The 24,323-nt window shown below is 38.2% G+C and overlaps 1 protein-coding gene across 2 annotated transcripts in view; it reads right to left on the reverse strand.

The window, feature by feature from the left end:
* Nucleotides 1–2,307: 2,307 nt before the first annotated feature.
* ATXN7L1 (ataxin 7 like 1) overlaps nucleotides 2,308–24,323 on the reverse strand; it is a gene marked incomplete at its 3' end in the record, with an annotated part of 35,996 nt that continues 13,980 nt past the window's right edge. The window contains exons 3-9 of one of the 2 annotated variants that reach the window (XM_082009296.1): nucleotides 19,951–20,033; nucleotides 18,848–19,104; nucleotides 16,363–16,555; nucleotides 13,813–13,934; nucleotides 9,715–10,660; nucleotides 5,665–5,739; nucleotides 2,308–2,346 (exon numbers count right to left, since the gene is read on the reverse strand). In XM_082009296.1, coding sequence (XP_081865422.1) covers nucleotides 2,308–2,346; nucleotides 5,665–5,739; nucleotides 9,715–10,660; nucleotides 13,813–13,934; nucleotides 16,363–16,555; nucleotides 18,848–19,104; nucleotides 19,951–20,033 — 1,715 coding nt within the window. Of the gene's footprint in view, nucleotides 2,350–5,664; nucleotides 5,740–9,714; nucleotides 10,661–13,812; nucleotides 13,935–16,362; nucleotides 16,556–18,847; nucleotides 19,105–19,950; nucleotides 20,034–24,323 lie in introns of both variants that reach the window. The other variant, XM_082009295.1, reaches the window with a different exon arrangement.

The following is a 24,323-nucleotide window of genomic DNA, read 5'->3' on the forward strand; positions in this document are numbered from 1 at the left end:
GAATGAAAATACTTAGTGTTACAAAATATGGATTGTAGAAAAGAAATTGGCTGTACAAGTATGGCATTTTTTTTTCTTAGAATGATTGGACATGCTTTCTTCAAAAGTCTTCTGGAAAAGGTTCTAAAATCTGTAGTAGGAAAGCACAATATAGCAGGTGCAAATTCATTTCTGTGCAACAACAGTTATTTAATATATCCCATGACTGACCAGCTATGCAAAACCCACAGAGTTTTGTTAAAGTGCCATGGGTCAACAGCATAACAAAATATAAGGTGTAAATAGAAAAATTTCTTTTTTTCTTCTTTTTTTTTAAAACAATAGTTCACTGAGAATCAGCAATAATAGAATATGCTGTATAAACTATTCTCTACAAAGGTCGATCAGCACTATTTACAATTCTTACATCAATACAAAAGAAGGCATACAAGTTATCCAAGTCGCTTTTTATGGCTGACGGGCCTATGCATTGCGTATGTGTAACAACCAAAGCTTCTGAGCCTCTATTGCTGGAAACAAATCACAAGATTTTCAGGCATATGGGGAAGAAAAAGAACTACTGAGTGAATGCTACACTAATAATGCATTATAGGCTGGTCCAGTTTGTATTAATTTTTTTCAAATGTTTACTTCCATTTCACTTTTCAGGCTGAAATTTTTGATACATATAATCAAATAATGATCCTCTGACGATAAAAGAACACTGTGGGATTTTACTGGGTGCTTAATGTTCTTGAAATGCTGTCAGGTGTAAGCCAGTTGAAAAAAAAATTAAGCAGCATTCAAAGGACAGGCTCCATATTCCAGCTTTCCAATTAAAAGATGCATGGAAAGAGCTAAAGCTTCCTAAAACTACAAAATTGCTCCTTCAGTCATTGATTAGCATTATTTCTCAGAAGCAACCACTGAATCTCACAACCACTGTTTTCCCCCAACAACTAGAAATAGCAGTTCATTGATTACAGAGGATGACCTTGTTACTGAGATTTTAAAACTCCTGCAGTTTTATAACTCAAAATAAATTAAAAAAATCAACATAGTACTGCTCCTAAAACTGAACAAGACAAAAATTGTGCAAAAATAACAAAGATATGTACACATTTTTCAGTCTGAAGAAATGTACAATAAAAACATAATTCAAAGAACATTTTAAAAATATAAACATTGCTTAAACTTTCCTAAGTTTCATACTGTTTCTGAAACTATACCGGTCAGTTAGCTCTGAGTATAGCAAAACATAAATTATTACAAAATTAACACTATAAAAATTTATTTTAAGAATATTTCTAAACTTTTTTCAAAGGGTCTAGCCTTGTTTATAATTGCTTAAACATTTTAGTCTTAAAATTTGCCTTAAGCCTTCTTTTTTTAAAAAAGAAAGTAGTAATAATCTCCCTATTTTGCAGTCTCTCGCCTTTCCCCAAGATGTAAATAAACCAGCATATAAGTGCACTTTTAACACTGTAGAAATAAAAATTAACTCCTCCGTACTATTGTTCCAGTACCTAGTATTGGCTTCCTGATTATAAAATCTATATTTTATTAAAAAATTATTCAGTAATCCTATAAGAAACACTGTCAGTGCAATTCTATTAATGCAAGCCAATCTGCTCAACTCCTGTCCTTGCAAACCCAAACTGTTTTTTCCAAGTTACCAAGTGCTATGATCTCAAGTGTCTAGAAATCCACCAAGATATGGGGATTTTACATGTTGAGCCCCTGATAACATTAATCACAGTTTGGTGCAAAAATCCTCTATGCATTGATTGAAGTACAGATTCCGTAAGAGCCTGATCCTGGAAGAGGCTGAACACTCAGAATTCCCACTGAAATTATTAAACGCTGTAGGTACAGAGCACCAGTCAGGATTAGTCCCTAAAGTTGCAGTGCCCCAGCTGTTTGCAAATTACTAAGAAATGCACTCAATTTTTATCCATAGGACAAGCTTAAATACAGAATTACTGTAATTTTTATTTAATGAAAAAATTTGGAGATCCTTTAACTAAATTCAAATAATGATCTGGATTTTTTTTGGAATGTCCGCTGTGTTCTTGTAAGGAAACAAAAGGAGCATTGCAACGCTAACAGCTTTAAAAGGCGTGAAACATAACCAAGCAAAACGCACAGATCAGTGGCAAATACAAGTGAAAAACTAAACAAATCACTATTACAGTTTTCTGTAAATTTAATTCTCTTTAAAACCACAAATTCATAAAAGTTTAAATCATCTGCAGGACATAGAAAAGAAAAACCCTGTGGAGTAGGGCTGCTGAGAGCTAGAGATTATAGGCTGGTTCCTTTTCCTTGTTATGGAAGAGTCCTTATTCTACCAGTCCGGTTTGATGTCTTCTAAAAGAGAAACCAGAGCCAGGTTCAAAATCACAAAATGCCTTTCAGTATATAATACTTTCATAACATCTGCGGCTGACAGAACTCAAAGAAGGAATTTATTTCAAGTCCCTGAACTAAATTCCCTCCCTGTTTACTGATTACATTAGACCTTTACGAAAAGGAACTGCTTTGAATAAGCAGCGTGTTTCCTTTTGGGACTGTCCGATTTTAGTAAGCTTTGGTGAATCTCATGTTCGTTAACTTGGTGTATCATTACAAATAAAGAGCAGCAATTAGACGACAGCTCTGAAGAATCTTTTCCTCTACACAGCATGTTTTCATGCACAAGGAATCCCCATACAGCATACACGTTGTCACCTTCCCTTAATAAAATGATCTAGTTACTCAGTATTTAAAAACCACCGCATACTGAGGTCTTGAAGTGTTAACACATTCAGGCACCTAAAAGCACTACGAAGACAAAAACACTTGATTAGTTATAAACCTAGAACAAGATAAAATCTGGAGAAAAGAAGCTTTTAATACATGATTTGTATTAACAAGCACAAATAATTTGACTGTAAAGCTACCATTTCATTAATATTTGTTAAAAATCCAAGTAGTTTTTGTAGGAAAAAGTAGTATTTTTTAATTAAAGCAACAATAGTTGGAAAAACAGGCATGCTTTTACATATACAAGCCCCTGTTCAGGTCTCAAATAGATTCAGCCACAGTCAAGTTAAACATGAATTGAGAACAATTTGTCTGAGTTTAACCTGACTGAGTTTAACGGGAGGGGAGCGAGCAGACAGGCCCACAACGGTGAGCCTCACAACCCACCAGTCCCCACAGGAGAACCCAAGAGGACAGTGTACTTCAACAAACATAGCAAACGACCGAAAGAAACTACTTGTCTGAAATCTAAACAACCACGGGGCACCTTTATCTCACAACTCAGTAACGAGAAGCACCCAGTTATCAGTGGCCGGTGGCTTTCATAGCACTGCCGTGTGTCCTCTCAGCTCCCACTGGACACCTTCGGTGGGCGAGTGCGGAAGCCAGGTCCCTCAGCAGGACTTGTATGCAGGTGATCACAGGTTCAAACCAGGCTGGTTTTACAGCCTACCACAGTTTCCCAAAGGCCTCATTCTCACCCAGTCACTCAATCTCATGTTGAGTTAAGGACCCTTCTCCCTTCTCTTGAGAAACAACAAGCTTCTCCTCCCTTCTAACTCCTCCTCTGCACCAGCAGACAGCCCCAACAGGTTGCCTGACCGGGTAGCATGGTGGAGGCAGTCCAGAGTAACTGCTCTGTACTCACATTTACCTTGACTGCTGCACTCCTGCTTCAAACTGCATTGTTAAATGTCTGTTGTTCCGACTTGTATTTGTGAAAACTTGCCTGATTTTTCCAACTATAAACCCCAGTGTATAGCAGAGGTTGTCCCTCCCTACAGACCTCGCTTCCTTGGACGCCCTGACCATCATGGCTGTAACAACACTAACAGTAAAAACAAGAGAGCTCAGGTTCCCCCCAGCAGTATCTTTACTGACACAGCATATACTTGCAGATCCACTTATTGTTACCTAATTAATAACAGCTTTATAAAGAAATATTATAGCAGAGTTTAAGACTAAGATTTTATTTAGAGAGTATTGAGTTGCTAGATCGGAGATGAAAGCTGTCAACAAAGCAGCTCAGATTTATTTTTGACAGTGACAAGCATTTATTAGATAGGTAATAATTATTCATAGTTCTAAATACTAAAATCCTGTGTTAAGAGTTTAAAAAAAAGTTTAATATAACTTAATACATCCTTATTTTCATTTGTATTCTGAGCTCCATATTAAACTACCAAACTGACAGAAACATATTTTTAACAATAAACAGTTTGTGGGGCTTAAAACAAGCAAACACTTCTATTTTTGATAAAGTTATGGAAACGGGCAGCTGAAAAGCTCAGCAATAGCCTCTGTTTACATAAGGCTGCCACAAAATTAATGTTTTGTACTGTTAGGTTTTCCCCATGGGATCTAGGCAACAGATCCTAACAAGCTCTTCTCCTCGGGTAGTGTGTATTTTATACTAACACAGGAGGTTAAAGCCAAAACAGTTCTGCACTTCAGAACAGCTTTATCCCATGCTTGTTATTGGCAGTTGGATGACACCATCGCACACAGGAAAACGCCAGTCCCTAGAAGTATGAAGAAACTTTCCACTTTCTTCCCTTCAGAGTAGTTCTCCCATACATATACTGCTCTGCATTCAGCACCAAGAGGAGGAAGGAAAAAAAAAAAAAAAAAAAGTACTGTTTGGCAGTTCATTTCAAGATGTGAGTGATTCAGAATATTTTTAATGGGGATACAGTTGTGGGTTATCATTACTACAATCATTACTATTTCTTTTGCTGTGTCTACACAGCAGAAACTAAGCAGCACAGCCATTTGGAATAACTGCTCCTGTATAATTTAGCCAGAATATGTAACAGAATTCTAAAATACTGACTGGTTGTACAGAAAAATCCTCAAACTTTTTGTTTACTTGTGACTACACCTTTCATACCAAGGATCTTGATAATGAAGTCTTGAAGTCTACTCAACTTGGAGCGTCAAACAGTAGGGACTATATTAAAAAAATAAACTAGCCTATCAGTCCTTCAGACAGATGAGGGCTGGATCACAGGTAAAGCACCTGTCCTCACAAAAAAGCAGAGTTACAGAATTTAATTATCTGACTGGGAGTCTGTGTGATAAACAGGTATGGTGGGAGCACTAAGGATTTCTCACAGCCTAAGAACTTGGATTATTCTTAGCTTAGTTATGCTTTCAGATTAGTTTCTCTGAATAGTTGAGTGCCCTGTCTTCTCTGTCCTGTTTGTGTCCTCCTTTTGCTGCTTTCACTTCTGGCCTATTTTTCAATGCTGTCCCTTCTATACCAGTTTGGGGACTCTGCTGTGCCATCTTGCTCAGCAGGGGAAGCTGGATAGAAAAACCGCATCAGCTTAGCTGGATCCTGCGCAGACAAGCTGCTGCTGCTGCTGCTGCTAAGTTTGTATCACCAAAGCAACAGCCGGTGAGCAGCACACAAGCCAACCTGAAGTGTATTACAGGTGGTGAAAAACAAGCAGAAAACTTGTTATTCATAAATCTCGGAGGGGAAAATAGCTGGAAAAAAATTAAGTGAGAGGAGAAATCTAATATCAGTTCACCAAAAGACAGCTTCTAGAAAGAATTGTATTCATAAAGAAATTGTATTTTAATGTTTTACAGTATAAAATATTTCAAAACTGCTTACAGACTACTTAAGTACACTTTTTTTTTAAAGCAACTTACTTGTCTGTTGTGTACTGGGTTTGATGCACTCGAAGGACTGGATTGTGACAAAGCTACACTGCTATTTTTTCCAATCTGAAAGACATTAATTGAGCAGTATTGAGAGGCATATTTGTCAGTTGAATGCAGATGCTGGTAATGGCCTTCCCTTTCCCGTGCAAAGTGGCACTAATTGCTTTGCATTTGGAACACAGGTATTTTGCTGTTGCAAAAGATATAATTCAGATAGAATCATAATTATCTCTCAGAGCCTGTATACTTTAAATGAACTCTTAAAAGGCACTAAATACTATTATAGCTCTGAAAATAACATAAGAAACAGTTAGTGAGGGAATATAGATTGTAAAACTCCACCTCTCCAGACCGAAATACTAGTTTCTGTAGTTACTGACGTCACTTACTGCAGCTACTCAGCGACTGAGTGAGCACAGAGTGCTGAGGGTCACGGACTCCTCCCCACAGGACCTTCCCTGCTCCTGGGGAGTTTAAAGCAATCTGCCAAGTACCATAGCATGCCCTAAGTTACTCCATTTTCTTCCACATCAAGTCTTCACTTGCTATTGCTGAATAAAGCAAATATTAACCAGAAGAATCAAACTCCAGAGGTTTGAATTTGCAACTGTATCCATTTACTGCATCAGAGAATTTCCTCGGGAATGACTGCAAATTGATAGTACACATGCGTACATTTTACAAGTCCTTAGTTAAAATACTGCAATATTCAATCTGCATATTTCAGCGCTTGAGACATCACAGCACTCTGCAAGAGCAGTCTGTCTTAGGTTTTTCTACAGCAACCCGTAAACACAGTGTAGATAATTTCCATTGCAATACAAAAAGGGAGACAGTGGTTGTGTCAGAGAAGTAGCTCCTCAGGGGTTACAAGGCTGATAAAAATTCACCATGGGCACCTGCCTACAAATGGAATAGTTATTCACAAGGTCAATGGGCTTCAAGTAGCATCAACTTTAATCATTTGATGGAGAGGTAGCAAGGACCTGCCTTCTAAACAGTGAGTAAAGCAGTTGCAAGTTTCTTACTGAACAGATGGGACAGTGGCAATGGCTGGCAGGGTTTTCACCAACATCATAGTTTTCTCCTTCCCTTCTGCAACATCATTTGTTATTTTGCCATTTCACATATATAGTGTAAGGAAGCCTTTGTCTCCATCTCCATAACCTGCCCTTTCTCACACAGTGACTGTTTAAAATCGCATTCTCTATTCACATTCTATCCAGAAGGAATGTTTGAAATTTTTATTTACAGCCAGTTCTGAAGGCAGCTCCCGTGGTGCACTGAGATTACAAGGGCAGGCCTCTGCCTAGCCTGTTCCCTTTAGCTTGTTGTTCTGCATGCCACAGATGTTCTCTAGGTAGTAACGTGCTTTTCTTCAATATACAAACTTTGACTAAAGATACGCAACCTTGTAAAATCTTTCCTAGCCATTCAGAACATCATGACACACCTGCAAACCTTTCTCCTCTACGCCCACCATGATAACATTCATAAACCCATAATAAAATACATGTCCATCTTTTAAATGAGAAAATAGCCACTAGGCAATCAACCTGCTGAGGTCCTACTACACCTCTTCAGGCTTCCACTCATTCAGTGCTCCTATGACTCACAGACGGACCCTCTGCATAAGCCAAAGCAAGGAGCAACGTGTCTTGCAGCATTGTGGCCGCCTTCGAGCTGCTCCACCACCCTGTCTTCATTTGGAGCTGGAAGGGCAGCACTCCGGGACGGAAAGGTAATTCAGACAGACTAACGATGAAAATAAGAAAGAAAGATTCCCAGCTGTGTCAGGTCTTTAGTGACCGGAGTGCCATTTCAAAAGGATTAGGGCGAGGCCAGGACTCAAGTCCCTTTTTTCTTTTTAAAATAAGGTATACTTCAAAACCCAATGGCTAACACTTTCAGTTATTATCTATCTGGCCAGACTTAAACTAGAAAAAAAACCCCCAAAAACCTGAGCCAGTCACTTGAGCTTTTTTCTGTGTTCTTATTCTCTTAATTTAATTTACTCTATTACATGAGGGAACAGCAGCAAGATTTTAAGTAATACTGATTTTTTTTGTGGAATTTCTACTGTGATTGCGTTTCTAGAACACAGCAAGTCAAAACAGCAGAGCTTAAAAGTGATTTCAAGTATTGTATTCTCCAGAGTTTTAATATTCATATGTAGAGTATGTAACATTTTTTGACCCATATGGTTAAGTGGGTGTAAATCTCATTTATTTATAGCATAAATAAACAGTAGGAAATGTCTATTTTATTATTGCATACAATTCAGTATCCTGGTGACACAGACAATTAGCTGCCATCCAGACATCTGAAATACAATCAACTCCACTTTATTTTTGTTTACTAGTGGAGCTCCAAAGACCAGCAGTATAAGAGGAAAGTGTGACCAACTTTTACATACACACACACATATATGCATATATACGTACATACGTGTATGCACCTGTACATGTATATAAAAATATTATGGTTAAAAATGTGTATATCATTACACTCATTACATATATTTAACCTCTTAGTTAAAGAAAAAAATAATATTAGTGTGAATTACATATTAGAAATATTTGGAAAAGACCTCTGATTCTTTATGGTTTATTTACTTCCGTTACTGTGCAGCATGCTGAAACATCACAGACTGGAATGGGAACATCCCACAGGAACAGATTTAATTATTAGGGGAGTCAGAATTTGAACTCGGAACCTCCCACATGTATCTGTAAGACTTCCTCAGACTGCACTAGCTACACTGACAGTCTACACACTGTGAAACGAGGATACAATAGATTCCTTACTACCCATGTTTGTACCAAGGTAACAATTTGTGCTTATTTTTTCTTCCCATTTGAGATCCTGTATCTCAGGGCAATTTAGTCTTTTTGGGCATACACACATTTCAAAAATCAAGTGTGTTACAGAATGAAGAATTTACAGCATCCTCCACTGATCTCAGTGACTTAAAGATTAGTTCTGATTGCACAGGACACATTTAAAAGGCTTAAAAGAGAAAGACAATGCCACTACTCATTTTTAAAAGCCAAACAAACCATCTCAGTTGCACCTCTGCTGGAAGTAGGAAAGAGAAAAATATACCTGCTAAGCCATTCTTTGAGACTTTCATTCTGTCTGCTACACCAGTTTTAGAATTTGTTTATTCCTTTCTTCCACTCCCATTTCTGTCTGCTATTACCTATAGATTGCCTTGCCCAAGATCTTACCCTTCCCATTTCCAAATTCCATTTTATGTGCAATATCCTTAGGAAATGAGGGTTTCGCAAACCAAATTTTAATTCACATATACTTTTGTCCTTATATAGCATCACTGAAAGAAAAGTCAAAGGTCTATTGCTAGTGACAATGAAGCAAGAGTGAGTAACCTTATCTGCTGCACTGACTTCAATATTCTGTACGCATGCACACTGAAAAAGATAACCAAGCATCCACTAAAGGTCATCTGATTAAGAACTTAATTTCTTAATTTTTCCACTTTCAAAGGGAACAGCAGCTGAGGTCAGGCATCTCAGACTCTCCTCAGGGGACAGGTAGATACAAGCATTTTACATAAGAGAAATGAGGAGACTTGCATAATGTTAACACAATGAATCAGCAACAAGTTTGGGAAAAGAAACAAACAGAAATGCTGACTCTTCTCTTCCTGTTTTAATGATACAATTTATTTCAGAGAGATGAGATAAAAAATTAATTTCTAAAAATTATTTATTCATTTTGGATATTCAATTTTACTTTCAGAGATACCAATGGCTCAATTTTATTATTTGAATGAAAAAATCTCATTAAAGTATTTTAAGAAAGCAGATACATATTTTTTAAACTATATGCTTTTTAAAAGCATCTTTCTATGATTGGTGCAAAACAAATATAAATATGTTTCTGTATTAACCTAGGAAGTAAGTTGTGTGATAAAACCAATCTGAAGCAAACACAGTATTTGCTTTTCAGAATGCATGAAATATTTCAAGTAAGTCAGACATGACCTGCAAAAAAATAACAGGAAGAGTCCCTTACCTGCCGAGAGATGGAGCTGCTTGTAGGATCTGGCACCGCAGAAATAAGGTTGGCAGTGCTCTTTCTATGAACACTATTCATACCAGGCATTTTAGTGATTTTACAGGCTTTGCTACTAGAACTAGAGTTTTTACGTTTTTTTCCTTCTGATTTGTCGAACGAAAGGGGTAGAGAAGACACTGCATTATGTGCCCCCAGGGAGTGGTCCCCTGAGTGGTGCACAAGAGAAGATACAGACAGATTAGAAGAGTCAATACCGCTTACTACCATGCTCATGTGTTTCACTGAGTCTGTTGAACTACTTGATAATGAAGTCCGTCCTGAGGGCTCCGATTTGGCACTGAGTGGGCTTGTTCCGTTATTTGTATTGTGCACAGACATACTGTTATAGGAAGATGTAGCCTGATAGGAGTTCAGAGTCGAACTGGGGTTCAGGACACAGTTCTTTTTGTGGGACCCTGAAAATGAAGACGAGGAAGATGTCTGCAAAGATAATGAGGACGATGAGGACGATGACTGCGGCTTTTTCTTTTTGTTACTTGAAGACTCATCACTCCGAGATGACAGGTCTTTCACTTTTGAGGATTTGCTGGTTTTTGTTTTGGATGGCTTGTGGGATGGGGAGGGGATGACTGCTGGCACTGGTGACACAGCTGATGGTGCCTTAAAAGTTGAGTCCATGATGCTTAGGCTTGCAGCCATCTGAGGAAAAGCTGTAGTGTGTGACATAATGGAATTCGTATCTGACGTTGTCACAAAGGCTGCATTTGATAACATGGCTGATGTCATTATGTAAGAAGAAGAAGTGATTCTTGAACTGATAGGTGTTGAAGGAATATACACCGCACTGGGGCTGCTGAAAGGCTGTAAGACTGATGCTGGAAAAGGAGTGGAGACATGTGCTGCTGGAGAAGGCATGGGACTATCTGCTGCAGGAGGAATTTTCCTAAATAGATAAGATTTAAAAAAAAAAAAAAAGTAAGTTTTAGATGCATCAAAAAATTCCACCTGAACAGTGCAGATAGGAAATGATTTCTGGGAAGGGCAAACTTATTAAAAAAGGTAAACCTAGTTCATTCTAATTTTGATTCCTATTCTACCAACTACGTGTATTTTAATATTCACAGTTCAAAATCAGCTCTGCATTTCACAATAGCTTAAAAATGCTTTTACTTCTAAGGGTTTTTTTCCCTCTTTTTAAACTTCCAGTTCCATGATGAGGTTCTTTGGGATTTAATACAAACCACAAAACCCAAACTGCATGTGTATTAATAAAGTAGAGATTCCGGAAAGCTGGATCATGAAGTAAATTTTCCTAAAAATTAAGTTGGAAATGAGGCACATTAAATCTGTGAAGGCAGAGGAGACCTAACAGAAGATGATTAAAGAACTATGCAGCATAGTTTTCCCTACAGAGTTCTGTCATGGTACATGGGCCCTAAACTGTGTAATTCAGTTAAACCAGAACTGAGCTCCACTTAACTGCTACTATGTGAAGTACATAGTGTTACAGTTTAATAATCACTTTACTACAAATTTAATTTCCTTTTTTCCTCTTCCATTTTACCAAACAATTAAAAAATGCAAATAAAATGCCTGATGGTGGGATCTATAAACATTCTAGTCACTACGTTTCATGCATTGCATATGTTTTGCTTGAAAGTTGAAGTTGTGGAACCGTCTCAGCATCAACCTAAACTCACAGGTTCGATTTGAAGAGGGTAGTAAATGAGCCAGCTTGGGGAGTTCTGCTACTTAATCACTGAGCTTAAAGAGGAAAGGAGGAGAGCTCATCCCTTTCCCAAAGCAGTGCTACTCCCGAGAGCTCATTTGAGAGCAGGTTAGACAGGATTAACTCGGTACGCTATTGATTAATTTCACTGACGTTGAAAAATTGACAAAATCTTAAACAATGCTTGATAAGCTTTATAACTAGTTGAATACTATTCTGAGAATAAAATTTAATAACATTACCTGTGAAATTAGTAGAACGTATTCAAACTCCTTTCTATTCAGCCACCACCTTTTATTATTTTATCTAGTCTAGTCCAGCTAACAAAGAACCAGACTTCTATAATGTCTCCTGGAAAATTATCATGTGAGCTTTTCTCATTATTTAGGCTAAAATTTAATTCACAGTTTAATTCTATTTCTCTTTGTTAAGAATCTGTACATCACCGTAACTCTGCCCTTGTTATCCTCACCGCTGACACATTTTCAGTTTTTAAAGGCTTACTCTTGCCCTCAAAGTAGTAGGATAGAAGAGCTGTACTGGGTGTGCTGTTTTATCATAAATCAAATCCTAATTGTAAGTGTTCTCTCCAGGTATTCTTCCTATGGAGACTGCCAGACAGAACACTGTTTATGGCACAATTACATAAGGGATTACACACACTCTATGCACCCAGAAATGAGGAAGTTCTACTGCCTGTGACTTGCTACACGAACAGAGCTGCTTATCAGATCTGTTCCTCAGTTTATTTTTAAAGAAGGGTCAATAATTCTTACCCACCTTTGTAAAGTACTTTGAGAACTAAGGATAAAAAGTATTTTGTAAATGTTATCGTTCTTGAAATATGGCCTTGCATCCCTGTACCTTTAGCCACAGCTACAGAGCTGCGTTAGCACCGGTTATAAATAACAGCTTTACGCATACCCTGGCTTGGGGAAGGCAGGAAAAGATGAGCCCAGAGGAGGGTTGAGGACAATGGAAGAATATAATTGGGGTTAAGCACGGTGAGCTTCCTGTGTTACACAGAAAAGTAAGTACGGATGGAATTCATTGAAATATTAGAGATTACATAAAGCTAGAATTCGGGAAAACATTTACAATTGGATTTAGTGGGAGCAGGATGAGGCCTGTTTATTTGTTGTATCATATGACTACTACAGAGGGTTTTTTTGGTTTTCACGATAGTAGTGGTACTAGTGACACATTTTTGCAGATGCCCAAGTGTCTTTTCTCCTGACAAAGCAAGTCAATAGATAACAGGTTTTAATCTTCCTATTTAGAGAAACCAATTTAGTTTTACTTGTGGAAGGAGACAGACACTAGTTAACAGCCAAATTTACAACGTAGAAGAGAAGAACCGTTTGCAGATCAAGCATGATCTGTCTCTAACCAAACATGAAACTGGCCCTTTGACGGCAAACCCAACCATTTCCAAACTATGTCTCCCAGCACGGTAGCACTGTTATCATCAAGTTACCAGGTTAGTCAGACAAGCCAAGCTTTAGTGTTTCAAAAATATATTTAAATAAAAATCAAACCTTGTTTATCTAATGGCTGGTATCCAATGAATATAACACAGTCCTGATAATAAACAGTGACATGAAACACTGCACTTTAGTGTCATTACATTGGAAGAAGAATGCATGTTCTGTAGCAGAATACCCCCCAAAAAATCAATCCTATCTGCAGATGCCATCAGCTTTTCAAAATATTTTTAAAAAAAGAATTAGCATCTTTTTTAGAAGCGCAGTCTATTTTAACGTATCTGTGTAGCCAAAGCTCTACAGTGCTTGGAACCTGCATAAGTGATATAGAGGTGCTTCAATAGTGAGTAATAATCAGAATTTTAAGACCCCAAAGCCAGTAAGGGCACTATGCACTAAAAAAACCATCGTATTCCATCTTACGCACAGGCAAATGTGTCCTGAGTTCCTTATCTTACAATGCGAATCTTACAGAGCAAAGTCTGAATCGGTGATATGGGTGCATGATACAGGTATAAAAATCTAGGCAAAATCTAACCTGTGTGTTATAAAACAGTATGATATTAAAACATATCTCCAAACCCAGAAAACACTGAGCTTTAATGCTTTTAAGTAATGTTTACAGAACTACTGAATTATTCCTCCACAGATTCAGAGGGACTCAAAAAAAGTCCTAAATCTGGCAGAAATTTACATCAGAATAGGAGATTGTTCTGTTGTGCTGCATATTGCTTAGCAGAGAAAAGAAAATTTATACTCATGTTACTGCTTTGACTTAATACAGAGGTAATTTTACAAACACTGTCCACGGAGTCTTCAATTTAGAAGTTTTACAGAATTAAAAATGTTAAACTACCCACCAAGTGTAAAAATCCCACTTACTTCCACATCTGTGAGTTCAAATGTTTTTCTACCATGGAGTTTAGTGCGAATCGAAAATGGTCCCATCTTCTGTCAAAGACATAGTACCCTCTTCCCATTAAGCGACTGCCATATGAACAAAACTGAAAGAAAAGATATTTCAATATTGTTTATAAAAACAATATTTCTATATTACAAAATAATTATAATAATTATAATTTATATATCAAGGAACACCCTTAAAAAGGTGTTTTTCACTATCTTCAGCATAAATACCTTTTGCATGGTATATGTGCATAATGTTTCAGCTCAGTGTAAAGTATACTGCGTATTTTGTTAACAAATCAGTTTACTATCAGGCACCTATGTGCGGCAGGGAAAGAATATAAATGCTGAGGTACTGTTAAGGAAGCAAATCTGGCTGATAATACTCTTACTGCCTCAGAATGACAGTTACACCGTTCTGTGCGCATTAAACCTCATAATTGTGTAACAGGAATAAAAATATAACTGAAGAGGAAAAAGGTGCAATGGGAGCATCTTTAGTATCTTTTTAATAAACAAACAAACCAGTGACATTTCAGTAAAAAAATAAATTATCATCCATGGCACCTGTGCTACAACAGAACACCGCATACACTCTTCACAGTGTATGAAACTCATCTAGAGAAGTAGTAAATATTTTGAAAATTCTGCACAGCTCAGAAGCATTTACACCACCTCCTCTGGAGAACTTCCTGCAAAGTTCTACTACACCAAAATGGTGTGATCAGGAATCTACCCTTTCTTCAGTTCAGTCTTACTGACCTCACATTATGTAGAGAACTGCTGTAACACCTATTTGTGGGAGAGAAACCCATTATAAATCATCCTCAGAAAACAAGACAACTCTCCATCATGCAGGGACCAAGTCACGCAAATTCTGGCTGAGAGCAGAAGCTTGCTGATGCAGTAGAAAAGCATCTGTTTTGAAGTACTTTTCAGCTTAATGGACAGTGAGTGGTGACTGTAACTGTTTATCTTAAGGCTGTTTCACGACAAGGTTAAACAAACAGGTTAATTAAAACCACTGCCTAAGTTGATAAACTAGCTTCACTCCCAGTGATACATATCAGTTACCGTTAAGAGGTAGTTTAAGAAGCTACTGCCTTGTCCCCGTCAGTTACTACCTCCAGCTGGGAGAGGGACTCTGTAAGGAAACCCGTCAGGAACTGCTTCAGTTGAGAGATGCTAAGGTTCCAAAGAACAGATGAGTCGGTGGGATTTGCTTTGAAAGAGAACTGGGATCCTAAACCAAAATGGCTATTGACAGCCATGCCTCCCTGATGGTGCCTGCACAAGAACTGTCTGCCCTTAGATTATATTTTAAACTGTGTGGACACACACGCTGTAAGCTTTTGGTTTTTAATTCATAAAGAAGCAGCCAGCAAAAATCATAGAATCATAGAATGGTTTGGGTTGGAAGGGACCTTTAAAGGTCATCTAGTCCAACCCTCCCGCAATGAGCAGGGATATCTTCAAAAATGAAATAGAATACAAGAGTACTGAGGAAGTAGGATGTTACTGCATATGATAATATTATATAGACTATAACAATTCTTATTTTCTGTCTAAGAACCAAATACAGAATTTCATCTGGCTGTCATTTTATATTCAGCTCATACTTCTTCCTGGTGTCTGACAGTAACAAGTTCTCCTTTGCTCTAGGGAATATAGACAATGCTACAGTTATCCCAGTGTTCGTTTTATTCTGCATATCATATGGAAAACATACAAGTGAAGTCTTCATTAATTTTATTCCTTGGCTCAGTTTTGATGAGAACCAACTCATCATTAGAAGTTCAAGAGTTCTCCCATAGCTTCTTGGTTCGTACAGTGTAAACAAATTCACACTGCAGCGGTAAAGCCACAAGGCAGGTCTTACTACTTACAATGATATTTCTCACTAATGCGGGAGAAAGACAAAAACAGCTGCCAGAAAAGCCCAGACTTAAGCCACCGCCAGAGCAGATGGGCTATGCCGTGCTCTAGACTTTCCATTTTTAGAGGAATGAAGCAATAGCTTCTAAGTCCATATACATTCACATAAATGATATTTAATTACTGCTTCAAACCAGACTACAAAAATTAAAAAAGCACTGTAATAGTCCTTTGCTGCCATCTGATTTTCAGAACTATAATCAATTGCAAGGTACAGTTTCATAAGAACTATGTCAACAAAAGACATGATCTGTTCATATCCCATTTAAAACAACGCAACTTTTCTCAGTTCAGCAGAATTAGACCCGAGTTGCAGTCCACTGAGAAAAGAACCTAAAACTAGAACTTCTGATTTTCTGCCGCTCATCCAGTCCTGCAGCCTAGCAATGTTTGTCGCATGCACTGACCAGTCTTCTCCTCCTACCTTATCCCATCCATACCATTTTCTGTCAAACGTATTTGTTCTCTTTTGAATACAGTTTTCAGAACGTAAGATCCTCATTCCTTACGTTTTTACGAAATTAATTCTTTTTTCTCCCCTCTCTAATTACATAAGAATAACGGCAAGGCATGCCAGAGACAGACACATACCCCAAGAGGTCTGGGATGGTGTCCAGAAAAATGACAGTCTAATTTCTCAGATTCTTCAGCTCCATCCGCTTCTCCTTCATCACTGGACAATCTGTTTGTTAAATCTCCTCCCATGGAAGGCAGTGGCAGTTCTGGTACGTACCCACTGTGGTTTGAAGAACTGTTGCTGTTTATGCTATTTGCAGATGATGGTCTAGGAGGAGAATATACGTTTAAATCATCAGTGTTCAAAAGCTCTGCAAACCTACCTGCTGGAGTCAAGCGTCACAGTAAATTATACCAGAAACGATCCTATAAAGAAGGACAGTAAGATACAGAATAGCTGACATTTGGTCTTGTCAGAAATATATCACGGGTTACCATCAAGTTAATGTTAGCAGAAGCACCTTTGTATTGCCCGAGATTTTAAATTTGCCATGAGGTTGAGTTTAAGATCTTAAGAGAGGCAAAGTATATTAAAAAAGCAAACACAAATCAGACCGGGTATGATCTTCCTACATAGCACCATTACTCTGCTACTTGATTGATCCCAAGGGTCCAGTTAGGAAATTTTATTTCATACCAAAATACTACTGAAATTAGCGTACTAAATATAATAAGTGTGTTTAGCTGACACCCTCTACAGCTAGCTTAGTAAGTGAAGTAACTGGGAGGACCTTGCACAGCATGTAGGTTTTCTTTACCTTTGTCTAAAATCCAGTAAAACAAAGTGGGGATGCCTTTGCACCACAGGGCACAACGGTGCCTCGCCTTTCAAAAGTAGCTTGGAAACAAATGGGATTAGAAGCAGGGATGAAAAGGATTCTCAGTTGCAGCCCTGTACAACCAAGTACGTATGTGGACCTCTGAGGTTGGAGTTGTCTGCATTGAGCAAAATCTGAAGAAGATCTTCCATTTCCTGAATTTATGCTATCAGGACAGAGCAGTCACTACAACTGCAGACAGGTGCCCTCTTCTGAACTGAGCAGGGATTGCTCACCAATGTCCATCAGCTAGAAACAACTTCTGCAGTTGCTGTTGCAAGGGATAGATTGTGCGAGCACTCCTCAGCCTTCAGGAAAAGCTGTCCAGGTCAAGCCAAGTCACCTTCAAGCGAAACCAGCAACCTTTGCCTCAGCACAGCAGGGAGCACTCACATAACCTCTTCCAGCAGCAGAGCTGCAGGCTTGCTGGCTCCCAGCAGAGAGGTAGCAAGGCTTTCCTCTGGCACGGCTGCTTGCAAAAACAGAGAGGACGACAGAATAGAGGCACTGCAGCAGAAACAGAAGCGCAGATTGTACAAACACAGCGTATGACTGCTAAAATCCTCCTCCTCACGTACCACTACTGTTGCAATTTCTTCAGCTGACTCTCGCTGAATCGCATTCCAGTTTGGTTTCTTTGACTGTAGCACCTACTAAAAACAATGTCTGCCTGTCCGTCTGCCTCTGTGCTCCTTACTATGTAAGGACTGTGTAAGGCCACTCCTTTTACAAGAATTATGCAGATTTCTCACCAATTTATCTACGCGTATTCTTTCGTTGTCCTTCCACTCAAACCCTGTAAGACCCACCTGTGCCACTCTATGACTAAAATTTCATTATGGCTTGATGAACACACAGAAAACATTGTAAATGGCTGTCTCTGTAAAACTTGAGATAGCAAAACCAACAAATATTTCTTTGAAATAGGGACTATCTTAGTACAAAAGCCCCCAAAAGGACACACAATCCTGACCAAGGCTTCTGCAAAGAAAAGAAATATGAAACAAAATAAATATGAACAAAATCAACTAGCTTAGCTCTATCTACTCCAGACAAAACTAGTACCAAAAAACTCCCCAAACAAACAAACAAACCCTATGGGAAGTTTACCAGAGCATAATCAGAATTCAGTAGATCCAATACCTCATACTAGTTTTTTTCAAGGGATGTCTTTAGAAGTTTGCATTGTCTTTCTGAAGTCCTTTCTAAGAAAAACCTTCCAAATGAGTCAAGACATGGACAGTTTCAGATCAATAGCTTTAAGAACTATCTGGTTACACTGCTGTTTACACTAAATTACACCTTTTTTTGACAAGACATTCCACTGATGTAATTGGTGAAGTATTTGCAGAGAAAAATTCTACATAAATGCGCAGAATTCCACTACTGATACCTAACCTGATTCATGTAAATAGACTTTTATCCCTAAATGTGCCACAATGACCTGAATGTACATTTTCCCAATTACTACTGAACATCTTCGCCAAAAAATGCAGTTAGTCTGAGATTCTGAGCTGAGGGTGGACACCACTCTCCTTCCCAGTCAGACCACAGGCTACCATGGACAGATTGAGGTTAATGTAAGCACAGTCTATCTTCTACTGCTACCAGAACTCTTCTATTAATGTGTTTTATCATGCAATAGCCTAAAGAAATACCAAATGCTTATCAAATAAGCTGCGTGAATGACATTTCTCACAGCACCTTCAGAATGCAGCATTCCACTCTGGAGAACTGCTTACCTTGGAAGTACAGAATTTGGTGGTCTAGATTTTGCAGGAGATGTTACTTTAGATTCTTGCCCAGAGTTCACTGAAGTTCCTGACAGAGAGTCCTGTGCTGGTGTGGGCTGGCTCTGATAGCTCTCCCTTGCAGATGGTGGATGCTCTTTGTCTTTTGCAACTTCTTTTTCCCTGGATCGAGCTTTGTGTTCAGCTAGAAGGATGTCAAACTGTTTTTTACGGCCTGGAACTGCTCGTCGATGATTAAGTGAATGAGTCTAAAAATAGGGTGGTTAAAAAGCATTTGTGTGTGCATGACATTGTTTATGAGTCCTCTATACTTCCGATACACCACAACTCTAAAAGATAAAATCTACTTCAAACAACTTTAGCCACAGTTATGGAAATAAAGCTGTTATTCCACATTATCTTTGATAATTTATGAAGTCATTGTTAAGAAATGCCAACATCAAGGCTTAAATTACTTTCTGCGATGATTTACATATAATAGAATCTATTGACTTACCTCTTCCAAGACAGAAAATATAATTCAAATAATTTTAAAATATTAAGTAGTAACATCATTGTAGCTCTTAACTTACAATGAAAAATTGATTTCATTGGATTGAAAAATGTGAATACAGTTTAAAGCGAATTTAACTGATCATCTCTACTGACAGGCAGCACATATACATACAAATGTTCATTATAAATATCTCACATTGCTGCTACTTTTTGACATAAGACTTATTACTACCACAAGGGCAGCCTCCAAGTAATTTATTATACAAAAATCATGTTAATTTTTTACTAAAAATTGACTATACTTCAGTGAACCAAAAAAGGAGCATTTAAAATAACACTTGTGCTTCTACATGAAACGTTAAAGCTTTTTGCATAACAAAATGACAAGAAAAAAAAAAAATCTTTTTAGAAATATCAGTGGAATAATGCAGATGCTCTGATTCAAAGAAACAGAATTACTCAAAAGAATTACCTGAAGACAGCGTCTGAATACCATACCCATTGTCTGTAAGACAGGAGCAGGTATGACCTCTCAAACTACTGTAGTAGGATTTAAACTACAACAAAGCATCTGATATTTTATCTTCTAAGAAAAATACCTTGCAGGTGAGCGATCTTGTGCAAGGTTTCTTTGTTTCAGGATCCAGTACTCCACAGTGTTTATTTGGGTCAAATTCTCTTTCTGGTTGATGGAATGGGTAGAAAAAGGAGAAAAAATAGATTATTATAGAAACTTTAACCAGATTAGCTATAATTTCTGCCTGATAGAACTTAATTCAACCAGGCTCAGCCTGAACTACTGATTCCAACCCAGCATCCCAACAGTAGTGCCACGTGCACCTCTCATGCAGTTGTTCATTGTTTTTGTCCTTACACATTTCGAACTATACAGAGCAGGATTTCAGTTACAGACTTCATAGAAATAAGTCTGCTTCCAGAGCTGTGCTCAACAGTGGCCCAAACACAGGACCAAGCCAAACACCCGCAAGTTCAACCCCCTCTCTAACGCTGACTGCCTCTGAGGCTGTGAAATACAGCATTTGCAAACCTAGCCTCTGAGTTCGGCTCAGACACATACAGACTAAATATCACAAGTGCTTTGAACAACATTTCTTTGACATACTCAGAAACTCTGAAAAACAACCAGTGGTGTCTCAAAAGTTAATGCAAGATCACTTGCGGCATCTTAAAAACGAAGTTTACCTAAATCTGTCCCCGAAATCTGTTGTAGAAATAACATGTATATTAGTTCTTATTTCCCTAAATGAAGGGAGGCATGGAATTTAAAGTTTGCAGAGATTATGGGGAAAAAAAAGGCATTTACATGAGTTCTACTCATGATTAACATTAAAAGCGCATTAATATTTAATATGCTGTATTTGCATATTTCATTTTCATTAATATTTTAGTATTTATATACCACAGATAGCATCACCTCCTTTAGGTTACGTTAATATAATTTTAAGGTTTGCACTACAGAGCTGTAACAAAACTATGGACATACACTTCTTAGTTTATGCCAGCAAAAAAATCTACCATTATCTTTAGAAACCTTGACATCGTTTTAATGTTTTAATTGTTTTAATTGGCAGACTGGTTTGCTTGTGTTTGATAGTGGAATATAAACTACCAAAGCCTATTATAACTATACAGTGGTGTTACATTCAGATATAATAAGCATCCTGTACTCAAATACAGCACTTAATCTGCGGATCTAAATATTCTTTATAAACAAAGAAATCAGAGCTAAGATGAAGACAGCAATTCACAGCTATGTTACAATGTAATGACAGCATCACAGCAAGTAGAACAGCTGGGAAAAGAAACCTGAGCCCAAGTGGCCTACGTCAGACGACAACTGTCATCCAGATACCACAATTACTACCAGTTTTACATATTCTGCTATATGGACTTAAAAATGATAAAGCAAACATTCAATTGTTTCTGTTATCAACCTATTAGCAGAGACATACCAAAAAGCGAGCTTGGAGAAACCAGCTGTTTTTTCGGTGAAACCTACAAAGGGTCTGAAATCTCTCACAAGTAGTTCTAGTTTCTGTGTTTACAGCACAACAGAAGCAGAAAAGTAGCTGTGTATGACTAAATGTAATAAAAATTTTCTTCTGCTTAATGGATGAAAACGCATGCTCATGAACTAAAGGAGTTAATTACTCCTGGTTTTTGAGTGTGTGATGTTCCCATCATAGGTTCCTGAATCCCGTGCCTAAAAACCTTCAATGCAAATTTAGGAACAAACTAAATAGACTACATGGACTTATAAATATGCCTTCAAATGAAAAATCCTGAGGGTAATCATAAGGCTGTGGAATGTGTTCTGGAAGTCACCAAGTGAGGACTGTTTTGGACCAACAATGAAACATCTTTCAAAAATCGAAAGTGCTGCCTTTGGGAGCATCCAGGTTGCTACTTGTCAGTAAGACTTCCCAACCAAGCAAGACTTGCAGCACTGATTATAGCAAAGCCAGGTTTTAGGAAACCATATAGAGGTAAAATCAACATAATGAATTATTGTCAGAAAAAACAGAAGTCTCCTCCATCTACCAAACAACAAAATAACGTGCTTTCCCTGAGATAACCAAACAGAGAACCACTTGTCTTGGGTGAAGCGTGCGTGGCTGTTCCAGAGAAGTCATGAATGTCTAATTGCAGGCTACAGACACGCCTGGTTTGGGCACCACATTAAATGAAGATTATCACCTTCTTATGAGTAACAAAATGCAGCTTCTGACTACCTCTGTATTCGGAAATGTGTAGCGTGAGAACCCCTAGACTCCTGGGCACAGGCACAGCTTGAAGAAGCCATTTCTCCAGAATGGATTCCACTTCTTCATGTTTGGTGGATGGAGTAAAGAGCATTCATTATAACCTCACTGAAAGAGGAGGAAGGGTCAAAACTGAACTGTCTCAGACTCCTGTTTGCAACACAACAGACATTCCTGGTGTAGACTGGGAATCTGCATTCTTCAACTTCACCCCAAAGAGAACAAGAACTAAGGAAGATTTAGGGGAAAAAAAAAATTTTTTTTTTTTTTTTCCTGTTTGCTACTAGGGAACAATGATCCACTTATGCTGGGCAGCTACCGACTGTCTTTTGTGGCTCCACGAGCTGCTTCCTCTCTCACCAACGACAGTGCTTCTGAAAAGAGGGCAGGTTCATTCATCACCCAAACAACCACCAGCTCTCAGCAAAGAAAGAAAACAAACTTCAGCCACAGTCAGAGAAGTGGCATAAGAGAGAGTGAAGATTGCTAAAAAGGAAAGAAAACAGATGTAAACTGGCCAGACCTATTAAGGAGCTTCAAAAATTAACAGCTGTACAGTTCCACAGCAGCAGACTGAGGGAAACCTAAATCCCCTAGACGCTGTCTCATTCTTTTAATGTGAAATGAATTAATTTTATGGGATATCTAAAATAATCATCTCATTGACCTTCCAAGATCTTTTTCTCAGCCTTTGCACAGTCCTGTATAATAATGGAGAGGAATCCATCATAGTCACACACAATCTGCAGGCAATTCACCTACAGCGCTCTCAGGACTTCCATTTGCATCACCGCTAAATTGTTGCATTGCAGCATCAATACATGAGGCAGTAGAAGCAAGACCAAACAGATTCTAAACTTGATAATGACAGAGAAGCTTTAAAAAAAAAAAAAAAAAAAAAAGTATAAGTCCTGTGGATTTGTTAACCATATAAAAGTAAAGTAATGCCTGTCGGAGTGCTAAAACAGTCCTGTGCAGAAATTTCCACCAGTGAAACATTTCCTAGCCTAGAAGACACTGCAAGCGACAGCTTAGAGACAGAATAGCAATGGAGTCACCTCCACAGAGAAAGCAAGCAAGTTGAAGGAAGGCCCTACAGAAATGATTCTCCTTTTACGCACACATTTCAGCAAGCACTTGTACAGAAAAGGTACAAGAACCACCTACAGCCCTGCAGTGGTACGTGGTGACGTGAGGAGAACAAGTATCTCAAATAGTATCAGTTTCAACTGCCCAAGTAGGAATTCAGAATTGATTAGCCAAATTAAGCATCTAAACCATTAAAGGAAATAATTTGTTAATTTTAAATTAACTGCAGAATATATAGAGTTTTTATTAGACTAACAAATTGGATCTTAGCAAATGAAATACAAGATTTAAAAGCCTAATCAGCTACTTTCTCGTAATATTTTTTCCCTTTGTGGAACGCTATAAATGAACAACGGTGCCACCTTTAACTAGTTAAGAAAGCAATCAGTGTACTGAATCCTTTAAGGCAATGGCGTTGTTCCATACCCCACACAGCCCTAGCAAACACCTCACACTGGTCTGGAATCCAGCCAAGGCAGCAGTACCATAGGCTAACTGCCAAATTTGAGAAAATGAGAAAAATAAACCTGATATTCAGTCAAAAAATAGAGCACACTCATTAACTGGAAACGAAAGCATTTGTCTTGTACAACATATATTTGGTTCATAACTAGTGCACATTTAGAAATCACGTGAACTAACTTTCCGCCAAACTGACGATCTAATGCGGATCATGCTGCCATTAGCAAAATTAGCCTTTCAGTACACACAAGAAGTTCCTGCCCAAATCACAAAGCTCTGCCAGCTGATGAATAGACCCTGCACAGCTTCTGAAGCCGTAAACTTGAGTCAGTTACTTTTGCTTTAAAGAAAAAATTAAAATCCCTCAAAACGCTTTGTTTCCTTTCATTCAGAACAAAAATATGTTTTCAGCTTTAGGGGGCAAATTCTCTACTTGCTGCCCAACACTTGTCATGGGTCACCTTCGGGGAACTCCATGGAAAATAATTCTTCCTCCCAATGGTCGGCAGCCTTTCTAACAGAGCCCCTGACCTCCCATGATGGGGTGTTCTGTGCTTCGGTGGCAGATTTGCACGGGGACCCACATCCTCAGTACTGCCCTGCCCAAGGCCACCCAGGGCATTTCCACATTTAATGCT

This window comes from Phaethon aethereus (genome assembly GCF_964289735.1).
Source record: "Phaethon aethereus genome assembly, chromosome: 1".
NCBI lineage: Eukaryota > Metazoa > Chordata > Aves > Phaethontiformes > Phaethontidae > Phaethon > Phaethon aethereus.